At 44.9% G+C, this 18,801-nt stretch overlaps 1 protein-coding gene and 2 long non-coding RNA genes across 8 annotated transcripts in view; 2 read left to right on the top strand and 1 right to left on the bottom strand.

Moving 5' to 3' along the window:
- LOC135397921 (uncharacterized) overlaps positions 1–18,801 on the top strand; it is a 124,480-nt gene that overhangs the window by 35,559 nt on the left and 70,120 nt on the right. For both annotated transcript variants that reach the window (XM_064629416.1, XM_064629417.1), the window contains exon 2: positions 12,802–12,872. In XM_064629416.1, the coding sequence (XP_064485486.1) occupies positions 12,802–12,872 (71 nt within the window). The remainder of the gene's footprint in view (positions 1–12,801; positions 12,873–18,801) is intronic.
- Positions 6,009–9,357, bottom strand: LOC135397920 (uncharacterized). Of its 5 annotated transcripts, none has more exons than XR_010423880.1 (5): positions 9,219–9,357; positions 8,252–8,290; positions 7,134–8,141; positions 6,523–6,826; positions 6,009–6,078 (listed from the first exon to the last, which is right to left on the bottom strand). It is a non-coding gene; the product is annotated as an uncharacterized LOC135397920 (long non-coding RNA). The 5 variants fall into 5 exon arrangements; XR_010423882.1 differs by having other exon boundaries at positions 6,523–7,299; positions 7,988–8,141; XR_010423879.1 differs by having other exon boundaries at positions 6,523–8,141.
- LOC135397919 (uncharacterized) lies at positions 15,347–17,251 on the top strand. The gene is made up of 3 exons (XR_010423878.1): positions 15,347–15,651; positions 15,909–16,028; positions 16,102–17,251. It is a non-coding gene; the product is annotated as an uncharacterized LOC135397919 (long non-coding RNA).

Raw genomic sequence — 18,801 nt, 5'->3', positions numbered from 1 at the left:
GCGGAGCACGTGATAAAATTCACCGCATCTCTCTAAATTTAGCAGTTCTCGAATTAGAGCGTTCCGCGTTCACACTCCTACCAATACATAGGACCAGTGGCTTTCCCCCCCAAAAAAGCCTTCCCGTTGCTGCCACACGGTCATGTTTGCCTTCGTTATGAAAGTCTCGATGTGCTCTTTCCAACAGCGTTTGTCCCGCAGGCGCGTGAAGTTTCGTTCTCCCGATATCGGCTTAAGAGCATGGCGAGCTGGCTAGAGCCACCTTGAAACGCGTCCCACTTTTCGGTGTCATAAGTCGCTTACCCGATGTCCGATTTAGTCGAAATTTTGTGTGCGCGTGCTTTGTTCCCTGCTCTACAACTTTCCGATTGAGACGAGCCGTCGATTTCCAGTGGTTAAGACGTCATTCTCGAAATTCCTGACACCGACCCCCGTTCACCGACTTTTGTCCCTCTTCAGGTTCGAAGCCCGCGGCGAATTCGACTTCCCTTTTAATGGGCACACGCACTGACATGGGCAACGCATAGAAACTTTCTATCGCTCTCGGTTCTCGAGTTAGGACAACGTGGCAACGGCGGCTCTCTTATACATGGGCTCGGGGCATTCTTTTCGATATCGGGTTCTTGCTGGCGTGGGTTGGTGATTGAGATGTGTTTTTGAAGAGGAAAATGTCTTCTTTCCGACAGCGTTAGTCCCGTCTTCGCGCGACTTTCCGTTCCCTAGCCATATTCCGAGGAGCGCCTGGGCCATAGCCTGGGCAGGTGGCCTTCCTGCCGTTTCTGCGCTGCGGGCAGCGTCCATTTCGGTTGCAAACTTCGTTGCGTTCGCACGCGTTTGTCTCGTTCCCGTTGTCTCGCGTTTCGTCGTTGCTCTGGTGCCCTGGACTGCTGTGAATGTGTTTTTATGCTCTACTGGTGTTGCCTGGGGGTGCTTTTATGTGTGCATCTTGGAAGATACGTCCAGAAGCCCTGCGATTTCTTAAATTAAAGGTTAGTTCTGTGTTTGTACCATTCGTGCGACTTTTGTTTGGTATCATTTCCAGCGTGTGGGTTCTATTACTTAATGCTAGCAGTGTGATTATTACCCTTTTGATTCCTATTACTTTATGCTTTATCTTTGAGCTAAGTGTACTCGTGACCTACTAGCACTTATCAGGGTGAAGATGTAACATCTTCAGTGGCCCCGTTACTAATGTCTAATCTATGAATTTCAGATGCTTTCGACGTATTCATTGCGGTGAACAACGCAGTTGGGACAGCACACTCACGACGTGGGAAGATACATCACAGAAATGTTGAAAGATATCAGGTAAGTGCGTTGCAGAGCTCTTCGCTGACTTGTGTTTACTGCGAAACAGATGGGGCATACGCTTCACCCATGCAATTTCGTCATCTGCTCCACGGCAGCACAAGCCTTTATCGGTGTGCCATTGAATGTAAACAAATGCTGAATGCTTTTAATAAAGAATTTGTAGGGAAGTAGAAAGTGTCACACCTTATTGACTCTTTTACAGATGTGTGGAAACGTCGCAGCGGATCAATGTGAATTATAGATCTCCAACAAGTGGCGTCACCCGGCGTCATTTTCAAGATTTTACCCTTTTTGAAGGTACGTGGTCAATGTGTGAGGCATTCACGTTTCTACTACGTGGTTATCCATGCTTTTACCCGTCTTCGCAGGCATCAGGGCTGTTGATAGGGAGAATGCTAGGCTGCTGCGAGACTGCAACCATAGGCGGCGTGTGTAAAGGTATGCAAATACGTCGATGCGTACTTCACGGTGACATTTTGCTGTAGCAGTGTTTTTGAAATTGCATTCCTTGCACGTTAAGCTCACATGACGCGGCAGGCAAGGGAGTCCATGGTGAAAAGTGAATCTCGCCGAAGTTGGATAGCGTTAATTTTTGCGCACGAAAGGCAAGCTGGACACTTCGCAAATCTCCAGTTGTACGAAACACAGCGCAGCATGGTCGCCGGTTATCCCAGTGCTTCAACATATGTTTCATCGTCGCAGTTCGGACATTGCGGGCATATACCTTTGAGTTTACCCCTTGTGGACCGATGCTGTGTGTGTTCATGGACATCATGTTTTCAGAGACATGTAAGTGCTCAATACCCAGTTGCGAAAAAATGCTTGTCGTCTTAAGCTGTGATATAATACCTGGTGAGGTGATACGATGCTATGAAGCTCAGTTTCATACGAAATAAAATGTTTGATCTCATGTTACTTGTTTGTGCCACTAATACGCACTGTTGTGCGGTGTTGATGTAATGTTCAGAGAACGCCAGTAAGCCTGGCTAAGGCATGGGGAAAAGGTCCACTAGAGGTCCGTCAAAGGTCGTCATTGACGTTCGACGGACCTCTTTGGGACGGGCGCGGATGTTATTTGGGCACTTCTGAATACATCCCAAGTATGTCAAAAATATGTTTCAGAATGTCCTCAGGATGTCTTTATCGTCCTGAGGGTAACATTATGTGGACGTCCTTGGGACATCAGTGGTTTACTGGGGTACTGCAGCCAAAAGACGTTCACCAGCGAACTCTAACGTGTCTCATTTCTTTGGATAAGCTGTCTTGCCTACTTTCCGAAGTTTGCACATGTTTAAGTGATTACTCAAGACAGCTTCTGTAGTGAAACCCATGGTACATCGCTTGCAGTGGGAACGTCCACGTTTTTGTACCAACCATTCAAATTTGCGATGAGCACACAATGAGAATCAATAATGAGTAGGTCCGCATGTTTTTCGCGTTCCTCGTTCACAACTTTTATAGGATAGACAAATTTCTCCTGCGGTTCATATGCATAGACATTAATGGCGATGCCATTTTACATTTCAAAAATTTTACATCTTTGGAATAAGCGATGGGAAATGACTCTGGGAGTACATACTGAGATAAGTATGGCCAATATGAGGATGCTCTATGTCTTCGAAATCGATCAGCAGGATGCAATCCTGCTATCACGGAAAACGCGAAACACATATTTTGCTCACCCTCATGCAGACTGTAATCCACATTAAGTAGAGACCTATTCTTACGTTTCAAGTCTGCAGGCAGCTCAAAGTCACTAGAACCGATTAGTTCAGGCAATAGACGTCCAGCATTGATAATGCAGGTGAGAATACAAAAGAGGAAAAAACCAGAGCCTTCGATTTCGAGACTTTCCAAGTTGTGTGCAATTTCGCTGCCTGACTGAATAATAGCGGGTTCTATGTCACCTTCTGACCATACTGTCCTCACCTTGGAAGGCACGAATCGTGTATCAAGTCGTATCTTATTATCATCTACTGTATGTCGTTCAAGTTCTGTTTTGAGAAGGATGTAGAGACCTAATGGGAAACCAAAGTATCGCAACACACTACCAATATACTGTCCGTATTGAGGAAAGAATGTTGTCACAACATGTCCAGCTGCGTCTCTGTCATGCAAGTGCAGCTCGAAGCGTCTTGTGTAATTTCGAAGTGTGCATAAAGTCTCACAGAATGGGATACAGGGTGTCTCCAGTTGGTGTACGTTTTCCAGATTAATTTGGAGTCCTAGCGGTGTTGCGTAGAACTGTCGCTCGTGTGGAGTGACAGGTGACCATGTGACCAAGTGACAGGTGACCATGATTTCTGAAATTACTTTTTCTTGCCATTAGTAAAAATGATGTCTGGTTACGCCAACTTCTTGCCATTGCGGTATCCATCCTTCTTCTCTATTTGGAAATTTGGTAACTGCCTCATCTCTTCCAGATCTTCGTCCGAAAGTCGCTTGAATCTATTCGGAAGGTAGACTTTCACCTTGGTCTCATTGTCTGCCAGTAATTCCATATACACAGTATCATACCTGCCAACTCTCCCGATTCATCCGGGAGACTCCCGGATTCAGACCGGTTTGTAAGATTGTACGACCGAGAAGCAGATCTCCCGGAAAATGCAGTTTCCCCCTCTATATCTCAAACGCCTGCTTTTTGTCTGGGCACACAGACGAAAACATCAATCCAATACCAGCCCGATTGCCATCGGCACCGCTGCCTCTTTCCGGAGTCTCTATGTTGCGGAGTTCAAGAGTTCTGGTCATGGTATGGTTCTAGTTCTAGCCCTTCTAGTTTCCGGGCATCTCCTCCATGTTTTCGTGCGACAAAGGTGCCTTTCTGCCATGCATATTGCACGTCACGGCTCAGTGTAAGCGAAACAAGTATCTACACGTGTTTCTGAAGCAATACGCAATACACAGATCAATTGGGACGCGTGATCGCGTCCAGGAAGGGCAGTGTTCTGCACAGTTTACGGCTGGGACATCAGCATTCTGCATGGAGGGTGGACCGACATTGTCACCCATGTTACGTGGAGGAAGCACAAGCGCGGCGTCTCAAATGCCAAGACAAACATTGCTAGCTAGGTCAGTCTTTCCGAAACCAAGACAAGGACTACGATGTTATCCGCACGAGCCCTCGTCCTCCGTGTTCCAAACTCGCGACGATACAAAACTCTTTGCAGCGTCGGGAGCTGGAAACACGGAGAAAGATTGGGCTTTGAACTAAGAGCTCATGATACGCGCGCTGAACTGACCACAGCGATGTACAACTCTGACTGATGGTTCTGACGTATTATGCAAACTACTTTTTAATGACTCGTTAACTAAGTTGTTCAACAACTATTATGTTTAAGCTCTCCTGGGAAGTCCAGATAGGCTTTTGAATTTCAGACACATTAGTGGTAGTGCTGAACGAGTAGTGTTGAGTGTGAGGGCAGTTCAGCACCGCGAAGAGAACATAGGCATAGTTTTGTGTCTTCCAGGGTTTTTTACCGAAAATATTATTGTTTCCGGTTCCGTTAACTAAAAAACTCGGCTTTTCGTTTCCCTTTCTGTTTCCGTTTCTGAGGTAATTTCGGTATTGGTTTCTGTTTCTCATCTGGAACTCGTACTATCGCGCGTGGAGCACACGGGCATGTTGCCTACCAGCATATATATCTTTCGTGTTTTTGGAAAAGCCGGATGCAATGTACTGTGTGCTGTACAAGGTTTCGGATACGCTCTCTGACACATATGAAAAGGCCATAACTATCCCCGGTGCAAGGGGATTCCACAACTTTGTCAAACTCAAGTGTCCGAGTGGGACATACAGGCTTTTCCTAAGACAAGTTTGTATATACTGTGTTGCCGCATGTCTAGCAAGTTTGTAGTAAGTTTGTAAAGTTATGATTGATCACATTTTGAGCTCTCAAGTGCAAGATAAATAGAAGAAAACGCAGTGTGACTGTGTTCCTTCTCATGAGTGAACGCAAGGGTCACGGCACGGGCGCCGTGAGCACGCGCACTCTGTGCAATGTAAAAATTAATTTCTCGCGTTTAAAAAATATAACCCTCGAGATTTCATATCGACTCACTGCAGCAAGAGACGCGGACAAGGAGTTAGAACATGGAACAGACAAACCACCTGCAGACTCTCAACGAAGAGAAGTTTAATGAAAGAGGAAGTATTTGAAGAACAAACATTGTGCGTCATCAAGGGCATATCAGTACAGCACACGTCATAAGGTCACAGGTTTACCACGTGGTAGCCTAGAGGTTTTCCAATCACACTCCTGACACTCCCTCTTGTCCTCGAGATTTTTCATATGTTTGAGAAGAAGTGTTGTACTAGCCATCTGCACTGTCGGAAATTTTCTATCTCGGCCTCCACAGCGCGAATTTTTGGGGTGAACGTACACTGCAAAAAATATTCCGTGAAAAAAACGTGAAAATGCATGGCAGCTGTGAACACCGTGAAAAAGACGGAAAAGTGTTATCGAGATAGACGACACAAGCTCGTGAAATGCACATGTCGCTGTATTCCTACATCACGTGTTCACCGCATCTAAAAGATGAGACCGTGTTCTTGCTGTTTAATGGTTCACCGTTATTATGGTGGGATACTGTATTAAAGAAACATGCACCAGCCAGTAAAAGTTACTGTGTATCATTTTATGGAATAGTGTTCGACCTGTATCATTATCAGACACACACACCACATGTTATGTGTTCACAAAACAATATATTCACTGAAGTGTACAGTGCAGTAGCTTTCTGCAGAACGGGGGCTTGCAACGGTTCCTGAAATCAGAACAAAAACATGAAATTAGGAACACTGAGTGTAAGGCATCACAAGAGACAAGACATATTTATGTATAAACTCAAGTGCTCACACACAGTTTGAATCTGCGCACTTGAAACAGCACAATGTACATACGTAGACAAAGTTGCTTGAAAGCACGGAAGTATGTCTGTTGTGCCTAACCCTGTAGTAGTCAGCTTATCCTAACTAACACATGTGGAAGAAGATGCAAGGGACAATATCAAGACTCACAAATAGGGACTCAAAAGCACAATGGTACATGGTTAAGAGTATGAAATTTTGGGAAATGTGGACCAAATAGAAATAATCAGTACCAAAATGCAGACTACGAAAGGGCTAAAGGGATACCTATCTTTCAGCTTTATATCAGTTTGCAGAGGAGTGACAGAACGCAAACAGGCATGCCACGTAATCTTGTTTACCATTGGGGGTGCCTTGTTCCTCTTTCAGGGCTGATGTCTTCAAAACAGCTGTGAAATAAAAATGCGGCCATTTTTTAACAATCCTAATTTTTCATGCTGTACCATGTCAGGTGCTTGACTGCCTTCCCAGCTCCATGGGCAGGTCGGCCATCTGTTCATGAATTAGATGAGGCTGCTAGTTTTCTTCTGCCACCAGAACTGGCACAATAAAATTTGCAAACCTAGCTGTCCATAAGTGAATGTATGATAACCCAGTTGCCCAATAACTCCAGGTTGCCTAGAGCAGCAGTAGGTTTTTCAGTATCTGTAAAACCAAGGAATATAAGGACAGAAAAAAGAAACATTTGAAACACATGGCCGCAAAACTTATTGTCACCCCACGGTAACTATGAACAATACAAGCACGAATACAGCAGAGTAGTTGTTGACTATGTGCTAACGATTTATGATACGATGAGTGTAATACATGAGAATTCATACCATTTTATGAATAATTGTATTATAATAATAATTTATAATAATTAAGTAATAAAAGTAATAAGTTAAGTAATATAATTGAGATATAATTGTATGAATAATTGTTGTTGTAATAATTGTATGAGAATTCATACCATTGTATGAATTCTAACATAAGAAACATTGGTGGCAGGTACCGCACATCGTCGTTGAAATACACTCCGAGCTGTAGCGCCAATGGTTTCTCCACGCTCCTTGCAGTTAGCATTTTGTCATTGTGCAAGGCAAGAACAATGCTTGAGAAGTGTAGCAGTGATGACCCTATGAGAGAGAGATGTGCTATAAATCTATTGGAGTGGCTGCAAATGCTTTGAGAGCCCATGTTGCAGCTGCAGCACAGACTTTTGTTTTCTGACAGCATACTTTCTTTCAGTTGCACAAAACAGAAATATGTGTTACATAAAGAAGAAGAAATGACCACAGCGAGGTGCCAATAGCAGACAAAGAAGACATCCAGGAAATGGAAGCATTCATACCAATAGCAGAGACGTGGTGTTGGGGGTGCACACTCCCCAGCTGTTGGCCCGCTCTGTGCTAATTGTATACCTCACTCAGTATTAGAAAGAATTGAACAGCCATATAATAGCCATCAGACACAAGAAAATATGCAACATTAAACAGACACTAAATATATCATAAAAACATAAACATGAAAAATCATTGTGCACTCATTACTTCTTACAAAATTTTTGTCTGCATTTTGCTATATCACTGACAGACAGAAAACAGACACTATGGAGAAAATCGCCTGTGATTGCCTAGTTGCTGCCTTTAGAACTGCGTATCTGAATTAAAGTTCATACACCCTGCACTGACACAACCTTCAGGTGTCCATCATACTACATTGATCTTTGATATTTTCTTTTTCATGTGTGTCACCAAGAAATATGTCAATGATCATATTATCACAGAAGAACTCTCAGAATCAAGATGGTGCATGACAACTTACAGTGTGGAACGAGGTGCAGACCTCAAAGTCTTCATGAAAATATGCGTAGACCGGCTTCAACACAAAGATATGTTGTCCTGGGCAGCCATTTTCATCACGGGTGCCCTATATAGGCTGCAGCAACTTTCTTGTTTGCGGCTTCCATTCCAGTCTCCTTGGGTGCATGATATAAATATGTTATGTATAGACGAATGTATTTGGAACTGCCTTTTATAATCATAAAGGTATACTTGAGGCAGTTTGCATTCACAGCACAGTACCTACTCGTTTGCTGCTTGCTTCTTGTATGTATATCCCCAGACCCTGTTTGGTAATAAAATAGAGAAAGAGATAAGGCCAGAAAAGTATTAAAAAAAGCGTATACCAGAAGATGAGGCTGTTAGTTTTCTGAACCGCTCAGCTAACGAAACGTGTCACAACATTATGGCGTACCCTTCGTCAGATTTCAGACTCAGACTTCAGACTCATTCTTCCCATTCAAAGCGGGCTCTTCTTGCTGCGGCGCATCAGTGCGGTGCGGTAACTTGATACCCGTTCATATCAAGCGATGTCGTCGAACACTTTTGGTGCTAACAACGAAGATACTCTCGTGTATACGGGACAAATGAAAATACGTCTCGACAACGCTTCTACCAACATTTCTGCTACTGTTTTATCCACATGTTTGTTTCATGCATTCTGTATAGAGCATTGATATTTGCCTCATAAATAGTGCAAACACTTCAAGCTTAAATGAACGACGGGCATACACAATGGCCTCGTTCGATCAACGTCGGTTAAACGAGATCAAGGGTCCCTCGACTTGGAATTGTGACTCAACTCCCTTCCGACAGTACTGCCAAGCATTTCTAAAATAAATCTTGCGTCCCGTATTAACCTTATTAATAAAAAGGTGTGAAGGATCCTCAATCTCGGTTGAGCGTTCAATCTCGTTAACCGGCGTTGGTGAATCCCGGCCTATTTCAAATGCCCACGCGGGTGAACGCACACACCCTTCTACTAGTTCCCGAAAGTTACACATTGCTCATTTTAGTGGTTTGAGAGGGAAATTTGAAGAACATGCGTGGCTACGACATGGACAGTGTGACAAGTGAGAACACAGTGGAAGGCGACAGCGTTCCGTTGAAGAAGGCGCCATTCACTACGTATTTGGTAACGCACAACGGCGGCGCATGTTTCCCTTTATTCTAAAAAGCTCACAGCATAAAGGGCGTAATAAGAGTTCACATACCTTCAAAATCGTCTTGCGAAAGCCCACGAGGGCAGGCACAGCTTTGAGTTTGACGGTTGTGACAGTCGGGGCACATATGCGTTCCTCACACGAGTGCCGGTTGCTGCCGGAGAAAGCCATGCAGATCCAGTGCACATGCCCAGACTCCTCCTCCCCCGCGAAATAACACCAAGGGGATGAAACTCGCGAGTTCACTTGCGGACTAAAGTGAGGCACTGCGAGCTTTTCGCGTCATCAAACGTCATGAAACGTCAGAATTTTTACGTCGAAGCGCGAGTTCTCAACCGTCACGAGCCCATTGGCTCCTGAGGCCGCTACCCCGGTATGCGAGCGCTCATTGGTTGGTTTGCAATTATGAACTTCCCTTGGCGCGCTCACGCCGGCGACCGTGTCGGCGGTGCCGGAGCAGCTACATCAACTCGCAGCAGCAGGGACGCAAGCAAAGCATCTACGCCGGTACCGCTTTGGATGGTTTTTAGTGTCCTTCCCTAATATGTTGTCGATACCAACTCTGAAAAACTCGGTGCCTCATGGATACTTCTGCAAGTCAATTGAGTAGTAGATAAGTGGAAGGCAGGTCTGCTTCGCTTGCTTGGTGCGACAACGATTCAAGAAGGACGAATACTGTGTTTTTCCGCTACTAACTCGATGACAGGCAAGTCAGTTCCTATTCTATTTTGCCGCTTAGCATAACATAGCGCCGCACCTGTGGCATCTACGCAGCATTTTGGCAGGTAGAATTTTTGGTTTTCACGCTTCTGATCCCTATCTTTCTTGTTCAGGTATAAGCACTCAACTCATATCTGCTTCAGAATGGCATCTGCATGGATACAGTAGAATGGATATGACACTCAGAGTGGTCGGATCATCATCTTTCGGCATAGCAGCTTCACAATTTCCTTTGTGACGGATCAACCAGGCGCCTACACAAGCAGCAATATGGACATGTTCTCTGTCATGCCGGACCTCTGAATGTGTGTGCCTGTGCAGCCAATATACTGTTGTTCTACTGTGAAATCTTCCACGTGAGACATCAGCTATCAGTGAATGCAAAGTTGCTTCGGCATTTCATTCGAACTTCAGAAACAATGTTCATATCATGTTCGTGTTGTGCACAGCTACAGCAGACTTCATATTTGTGCTTTGGAAATACCAATCCCGGAAAATAAAGCACTTTGTGTGTAACAGAAACAGCCAACGCTTCCACATTTTGTTATTTATTTCACTCGACGCGAACGGAGATCCACAGCCACCCAGAACTGCCCCGAACCGCAAAAGCGGGGGAGAGGGAGAGAACAGATGGGAAAGGGAAAGCCTCGCCAGCGTCACAGGTCACCCAGGGAGACAAAAAAAAAGCAAAGCAAAAAGCTACTCAACCGACGTCCAACGATTGGCCCAACGCTTGAGGTCACGTGAGTTTTTCCCAACAACAGAATTATACTACACGTTCATTCCCCTGATAACAGGAAGCGCGTGTGATTTGAAACAACGGGTTGGCGACCGTTATTTTCGTGGCGATATGCCCGTATTTTTCACGGCTATTTTTTGCAGTGTAGGCATTTTTGGCAAACTTGAACGTTTGGCGTGGAATGACCCAAGACTATTGAATGATGGTGCCCTAGAGTGGCGTTCATGTTAGGAGCGTTTCCGTGGAACGTTACAATGAGATTTGTAGAGTTGGACATCTGGCCTCTTGTGTTTTGGTTGCGAAGGCAGGTTTGCAGGTTTTGGTTGGTGGCAGATGGTTTGCTTTATGCTGGAAAGTGCGTCTTGGACTAATTGAGGAGGATAATTGCGGCTTACGAGCGTATTTTCGAGTTCCTTAAGACGCCCATTTACGACTAAGACAGTCTAGAGGCACACAACTTTGTTTGTTTTTGGTCTGTATAGAATGTTCGGCGGCCGAAAACAGTTTTCCCACAGTTCAATCAACCGTGGCGAAATTGGGACGCCTGCAAGAGCCCACCCAATCCCCAGTGCGCGAAACACCCTCCTTCACCTACAGGATAGCCACGTGATGAGCGCTGCTACGCGCGTCACTATGTGACGCCAGTGGTAGGGATGTTCCTCATTCGTTCTGAGATCACATGATCGAGGTGAGCAACACCGCGCAGGCCGGAGCGTCTGCTACCGCTTCGGAGACGCCAGGCGTTCTCCGGCTGCGTGATGTCCGAAACGGAGGATTTGAAGGCAGTCAACGACAGGACCTCGATTTTGGGGGACCGCTGACACCACGGGAAGAACGAGGGGTGCAGCCCGAAACTAACTGTGTGTTGTACAGCGATACCCCAGTGCTTCCCGACAGTGTGCAACCTCTCTGACAGTTTTCACCGCACAGTTGGTTCAGTGGCTAACATGTGGCGCCACAATACCGACGTCATCGCTTGCTTTCTGCTACTGTGAGTTCTCAGATTGCACAGAAGCCACGGGTATATTATTATGATTGCAACCTTATTTTGTCAAGGTGCATATATGCTTTTTAAAAAAAAAAAACGTTATATAAATTATATAGAGAATGGAAGTCAACAAGAAACAGCTCGCAATGTTCGTAGCAGACGGTTTTTCTTACCAACGAATGAGGGGGCTCTCTACCACAAACGTCACACTAGAGGGGGTGATGTGGGAGAGTGGGTAGGCGACTTTGCAAATTAATTGCGCCGCGGTGAAACAACTTTGGACAAAAATATTTTGCGGGAATGCTTTTCACATAGTGCTCTACAATATGACAGCAGGTTTTGGCCATGTTAGATACCACTTTAATGCTCCTTTAAGACCTGTGATCGTCTGAACAAATCCTACGGTATCGAAGCGCTTGGCTGTACGGTATGATAAGTTTAGTGTACCTAGAGTGGTGACTCTGAAACAGGAGGTATTGCTGGGAGTTCGTAGGTTTGCGGAATAGATAGGTTGATATTTTGTCGCTTTCAATTATGACGTGTGCATCCAAAAAGGTCACTGATGTCATCGAGTAAGTATGGGTGAATTTTATGCTCCTATGTACTGATTTAAAGTAATTGATGAACTCAAACCATGATGAAACCAAAACTACCCACTTCCCGAACACAGAAACGGCATCGCTTCGGTTTATCTCGGCCGGAAAGCGGTCTATCTGGCCATCAGATCAGCGCCTAATCTAACTAGCTCAATCGGTACAAAACACATGGCCATTCGGCGCGAACGCCCTTTGCCTAATTTTGCGCTCGAGAAGTGCGTGTTAGAATTCGGTTCATTTGCGCACCAAAGTTTAGCGATTTATATCTCAAAGTAGGTGCTTGTTTTAGGATATTTAAAGAAGAGTGTGTATTTAAATAATCACTTGATGCAATTCCACTCTTGCATTTCCTCAAAAACATCTAATTAATTAATGAATTTTAGGTAATTACTCTTCGACTTGCTTTCCAACAGGCAAGGCCGAATAACCCGCCTGTGAAAACAGTATAGGTAAATCTACATGTGGCACTCGTAGTTTTATTATAAGAATTCTGTAATGGATAAAGAAAACGCCATGTAGGTTGAAAACCACTGGTATGCCAGTAGTCAGCCGAAAGAAGCCGAAAAAGTCACTCCGTTTGCTTTATTGCAGATGACGACTCCTACTTTGCAATAGGGTTCAGTGAGCAGAGAGAGCTTGGTAAACTTGCACGCCAACAACAGGTATGGTGTAAAACCTCGTATTCGTGTGAGAACCTTTGCAACTAGTGTTGGGATCCGGGATATCCCGAAATCCCCGCTGTCCCTGAGACATTTTTTACGCATTCTGAATTTGCAGTATAGGGGCAATCCCGGAATTTTAGCGAAAAAAAAATACGTCGAAAAGGGGGAAAAAAAAAGAGAAACACTGTCAAGGAGCCCGCGAAGAGGGAATCACACACGTAACATGAAAAACGGTTAGGAGCAACTAAGATTTATTTGAACAAGAACTTTCGTGCAAGAGACTGCACTTCTTCAGGTTCTTCACTTCTTCACCTGAAGAAGTGCAGTCTCTTCCACGAAAGTTCTTGTTCAAATAAATCTTAGTTGCTCCTAACCGTTTTTCATGTTACGAAAAAAAAATCCTGGATTTCAGGACATGTGTGACATACTGCAAGGATACTGCTGGCGCGATCGCGACGCGGAACTGAGGTATGATTACGAGCTTTTTAGTTTCTAGCACTTGCTTTGTGGTAATATCGTCCGGAGCACACTAATAGCGTACGTGTATTTCCTTCCTTGCGCGGTGGCTTGGGTTATTGACGGCGTGACACACGCGCCGTAGCTCCACTAGCTCCACGCATTGCTTTGCGATCTCGTGGGGTATCGTAGGCGTCGAACGGCATGTGTGGTGCCATGCTCGTCAACAATAGAAAGACATGAAGAAAAAAAGGAAGGTTGGTGATCACAGTGTCGGCTCAACATCTACGACGAGCAAGCGAACATTAGCGACTTCCTGCAGAAGTCGACCCGCGTGTGGTTTTACCTAATGCGTGCCCAAGACGGACTGGACGATATGTGCAGGAAATATAGCAAAATACTGAAAGCGTTTACGGACTCTACGAGTGGTCTACACACACATCTCCTTCAACGTGACATGAAACACCCATTTGGTAAATGTACTATCCAAGTTTCCACAGCCAGCTTTAACTTCCATATTAAACAGCCTGTAAGTAACATTCATTTCTTTCCATGCTAGGACATTGATTCCGTTTGCTTGTCAGGTTTTCAAGCTTCCATCTGGTTAGTACATAAATATGGTTCCGTCCACTTCAAATGAATCGAGTGGCGCGAAGCGTTAAATTACTGAGCCTCTTATATGGAAAGAACGTAAAAAATGCCCCGCCAGATTTTTACAAAAGGCACCGCGCACTGAAGCACAATACAAAGCATTAATTGCCATGTAGAGTCCGAGCGCTGAGGAGAAACACACAAAAAGCGAATACAGATTAGCGTAATCTGTATGATTACGCGAATACAGATTACGTACAGATACGTCAGATTTACTGCACAGAAGTTATGTATGCGTGCTGTCTCGGTTTTATCTTAATCCCGTCCCGGGATTCCAAGATTCTTCTGGAACAATCCAGAAATTCCGGAATTGAAAAAAATACCCAGGTTCCCAACAATAGTTGCCAGAGTGATTGGTTGAATCTGGTTTGACTGACTATTTGCCTTCGTTGTACGGTATGAGCCTGTAGCAGTAAAGTTTCGCCCGGCGACCGCAGCTCCAACTCTCTCCTCATGTGCAAGCATTCTTACTAGACCGTCGTGTCAGGCGGTTCCCTGCCTTGCCGCTGTACCGGGAACGTCATATCTTTATGGAAATCATTGTACACGATTTATTCAGAGCCGCAGTGTGTTCGATACATGCTTTTGTACGGACAAACCTCCGACTTCACGACCACAATTGGCGAGGAAGAATACGGTTCGAAGCGCCCCCAAACGTCGTGCAACAGGCCCATAACGAATCCTGAGGGAGTGGCCGCGCTTTCGTTTTGTTATCGTTGTAAGCCCAGGAAAAATCTAGAGTGGGACCAGTTCAAAGTGGTTTTTGAGACAGGTCTCATGCTGGTCCCCACTCCCAGGTGGTCCCAGTAGGAAACGAATGGGGAACTGCTTGGGACTGGAACCAGTCAGGGAGTGGGACCACTTGACAGATGGGATTTCATTGGGACCCGTCTAGGCCCCGATCCCAAATTAGTGTCGGATTGGGAGCGTCTTGGTCCCAATCCATTGGTTCCCAGCTAAATGGCACGAAAAGTAGCCACATAGCTGCTGGGACCATTAGACCGGAGCTGAAAGGAACCTTGATTTTGTGCACATATCGTATATATGATTCTATTAAAATCTGTATTGGAAGCATACAGTTCTAGAAAGGCTATCTCACTTATTGTATTCAGTACTGAATGATGGCATAGTATAGGTAGTAATTGACACACAGGCCTTGCTGAATTTCAGTTCAACCCGCCCCTACTGAAACATCGCAGAAAGATACCGAGAACATAGGCACATTACATCCCAGGTGGAAAAATGGTTCAAGTAGATCCACTTGCAAGTGGATTATGGAACAAGTAATTGGTTTCGAGCTAGGAATGAATTCCCAGTTTTTAGTGCCCCCAGCGCCCCCCCCCCCCCCGTTACCTCCAAGATTCACCCGCTCTGTCTCATGTGCCATGTGCCGGCCACCTCCTGTTTAACTCGCGAGGCCTCGCGTGGTGGTGGTGGTGGTGTCGATAACCCCTTGCCGTAGTTGCCCACGCAGCATTATAATGCACATCCGGACTTAGCGCCAAGCAAACAAACCAGTGGCGCTGCGACTGAGTCCTCAGTGTGCCATGTGGTGTACAGACAGCGCTACCATCTAGTGTGAGCCGTTCGAACCACAGCTTTGAATTTACCCAGCAACAGCCTTTCAAAATGGCGACTCTCTCTACGGAGACGTTCTACTCCAAGCCTCCAAGTAAGTTTCCTTTTATTAATTATTTTCTTCAGCTGAATAATAAAATTCTTTTACGGATACGTTCTATAATGTTAATTTCTTTGTACTTAACGAGTAGTTAGTGTATTTTTTTAGCAGTGACGCTCGAAAAAAACATGAAATTTGCGTGCATTGAAATGCACGCTAGGTTTCGGCCGTGACACATCTGGAAAGTTTCGCTTGCTCCTTTCTGCGTGATCACTGTGCTTTATTATCGGCAGCTGTAATAATTATTGCAGAAATTCGAGATGAAACTGCAGAGAAAATACTTCTCTTGATTGCGAATGGCAGTGACTCTGAATGGGATCTGTCTGACGACGATGACGCTGCTGCGGAAAGCCAAAACCCAGCTCCGGCAGGTAGGTCCACATCGTTGCCGCCCTGATCGTGGTTAAAAACTGAATTTGTTTCTGATAATGAAAAAATGGCTAGGAAGCAAGCGAGCTGGTGAAGATGATGCATGATGTAAAACCCACTGAGTAAAACCCGTTGAGACTTACGCCGCTCTGACGGGTTCTCGGACGAAGACGACGACAGTCCAGTGATCAGAAATGCCAAGCAGCGGAAACAACCTGTGTGGAAAGTGCCCTTCATCTCCCCCTTAGCAGCTGCTCCTGAGCTGTTCATCTAATTGTGCTAGATTTGGAACTGTACCACGGGCAAACTACATTCCAGGGTGCTGACAACAACAAGCTTGGACTGGGACCAAGTGTTTTTCTTCGTCTCAGTGACACGTTACCTGCAGGCACTGCCCTGTTTTTTTACAGATATTTTACTGCCATCCCGATGCTAGAAAATCTTGCAGCCATAACCTACGGGCGACCGGGACACTGATAAAAAACAGACTTCCAAAATTTTCAAAGCTAATTGACGACAAAGAGCTGCTGAAAAAGGGAAAGGGTTCCTTCTGTCAGTCAGTTAATGAGGACAGTGATGTATGCCTTGTGAAGTGGGCTGACACTAAAACAATCAGATTTGCTTGGACTCACGTGGCAAAGACCCCGTAGGTGAGTGCAAGAGGTGGTGCCGCAAGGAGAAGAATTACAAAATGGTGCCACAACCAAAAGTTGTGCAGGAGTACAATGCCAACATATGCGGTGTTGACTTGTGTGACTGAATGATTAGTTTAAACCCTTCCTCTGCGAGAACGAAAAAGTGGACAGTGCAAACAATGCTGTTTTCCCTGGACCTTGCTCCTCTAAATTACTGGATGCTGTACAGGAAAGACTCTTCCATTCTTGGGAGAAAAGCAAAGGACACTATGAAGTTTCTGGACTTCAGAATCAACCTGACACAATCCTTGTTGGCAGCAGTGAAGACGGGTGCTGACAACAGTGATGATGAGTTGCTAGCTAGGTACTCTGTGCAGAATGTTGAACCACTTCCATGTACGGATGCCCGTAAAGTGTCAGCAAAAGACATGCCGGAGCTCGTGGACCAAAAGTCCTCATCTAGGTGCAGGAATCCAGGTTGCAGTCAAAGTACAAAGTTTCGGTGCAGAGCTTGGAACATTTTTTTATGCATCATGGTTTTAGAAACTGGTTTCAGATGTTTCATTAATAGTAAACGCAGTATTTTACTATTTTGAAAGTGTGCTTGAATGAGAAAAAAATGAAGATTTGCCATGCTTTCTATTATAGGATCTACACTCTTTTCACTTTGTAATACATACCCAATGTGCATTATAATGCACACATCATTGGAGCCAAAATTTGATACGTGTCAAGGAAATATTGTTTCTGGTAGATACTAAGGCCCTAATGACCAAATTTAAGCATGTGAAATGACTCTGGAGTTTATTGCATACACGCGGGTTTCAGGAGGTTAAAGTTGGGAAGGTTTCTTCACCGAATTGTTCAGAGTGCGGGGTATTGGAGGGCACAGAGCATGTTGTCGATGCCTGCCCTCGATACAGAGTGCCTCGTCTTTCCTTTGAGGCGGCGCTAGCCCGCCTCGACAAACGCCCTTCCTCCGTTGGGAAGGTTCTCCGCTGCTGGCCTGCCCATCACCAGGTGACAGCATTGCGCGCTCGTGTGGACTTCCTTACCGCTTCGAACCTGCTTGACACTCTGTGACAACTTCTGTAACACTGTGTTCGCACGGTATCTGACATTGTGAATCAGTTAGTGTTTCTCGGTGCCTAACGTCTCCCCCTTTCCTTTCCCCCGTTTTTCTTTCCGCTTTCTCCTGCTTCATCCACTCTACCTCATTCCTGTTTTTGTTTGTTTGTTTATTTGTTCTTCTCTTTTTTCTGGCTCTATTTTTTCACCCACAAACGCGTTTTGGAGCAACCAGTTCTGACTAGGTCGGGACTAACCTCGCCGTAGTTTTCTTTCTTTTCGAATCCAATCCAATCCAATGAATTTCCATCTTGAAGTGGATCCACTTCCAAGTGGATTATGGAACCAGAAATGGACTTCCAGCTAGGAATCAAATTCCACTTTGGAATCCACATGCAAGTGGTTCCACTTCCAAAGTATAAATTGATTCCTAGCTGGAAATCTATTTCTGCTTTCATAATTCACTTGCAAGTGTATTGTAGAGCTAAAATAGATTTCTAGCTGGCTCACAATCACCTTCGATGTGAATTCAACAGGAACATGTTTGATGTCATTCCATCTCCGGAGCCACCCTGAAGTAGAAGCTGCACCTTTGACTACGAACACCACTACAATCTCAGTGAAAGCACATAATGTAGTATGTAATATGTATGTATGTAAATAGTAATGTAGTAATGTATCTCACTTTACTACAAACTACAAAAAAATGGGTGCATATAATCGAGCATATTCCAAACACAGTACATACTGCTGCAGGACAATGCAGTTCAGCGGGTGGTGGTGATATCTTGATTGTGTCTTCTCACTCTAGAAGTAACTCTCTTCTCTCATTCTAGAAGTAACTCAAAGTTCAAGAGTTGGATTACTGGGAATGCCTGCTACCAACACATTACACTGAACATACTTTTTGGCGTCTCAGAAAAATATCTGTTCATCCTGTCCATCTCAAAGCTGCAACACAGAACACAAACGACGAGTGAATAGGACCGCTGCTTTTTCACTTGTCCTCTTTCTCCTGTGTTACCTCACATTGCTACTTTTGTATCTGCAATTCTGTTTTGTGCAAAAAGTA

This window comes from Ornithodoros turicata, chromosome 6, assembly GCF_037126465.1.
Source record: "Ornithodoros turicata isolate Travis chromosome 6, ASM3712646v1, whole genome shotgun sequence".
In the NCBI taxonomy this organism is placed as follows: domain Eukaryota; kingdom Metazoa; phylum Arthropoda; class Arachnida; order Ixodida; family Argasidae; genus Ornithodoros; species Ornithodoros turicata.
This window is presented reverse-complemented; position numbering and strand designations above follow the sequence as displayed.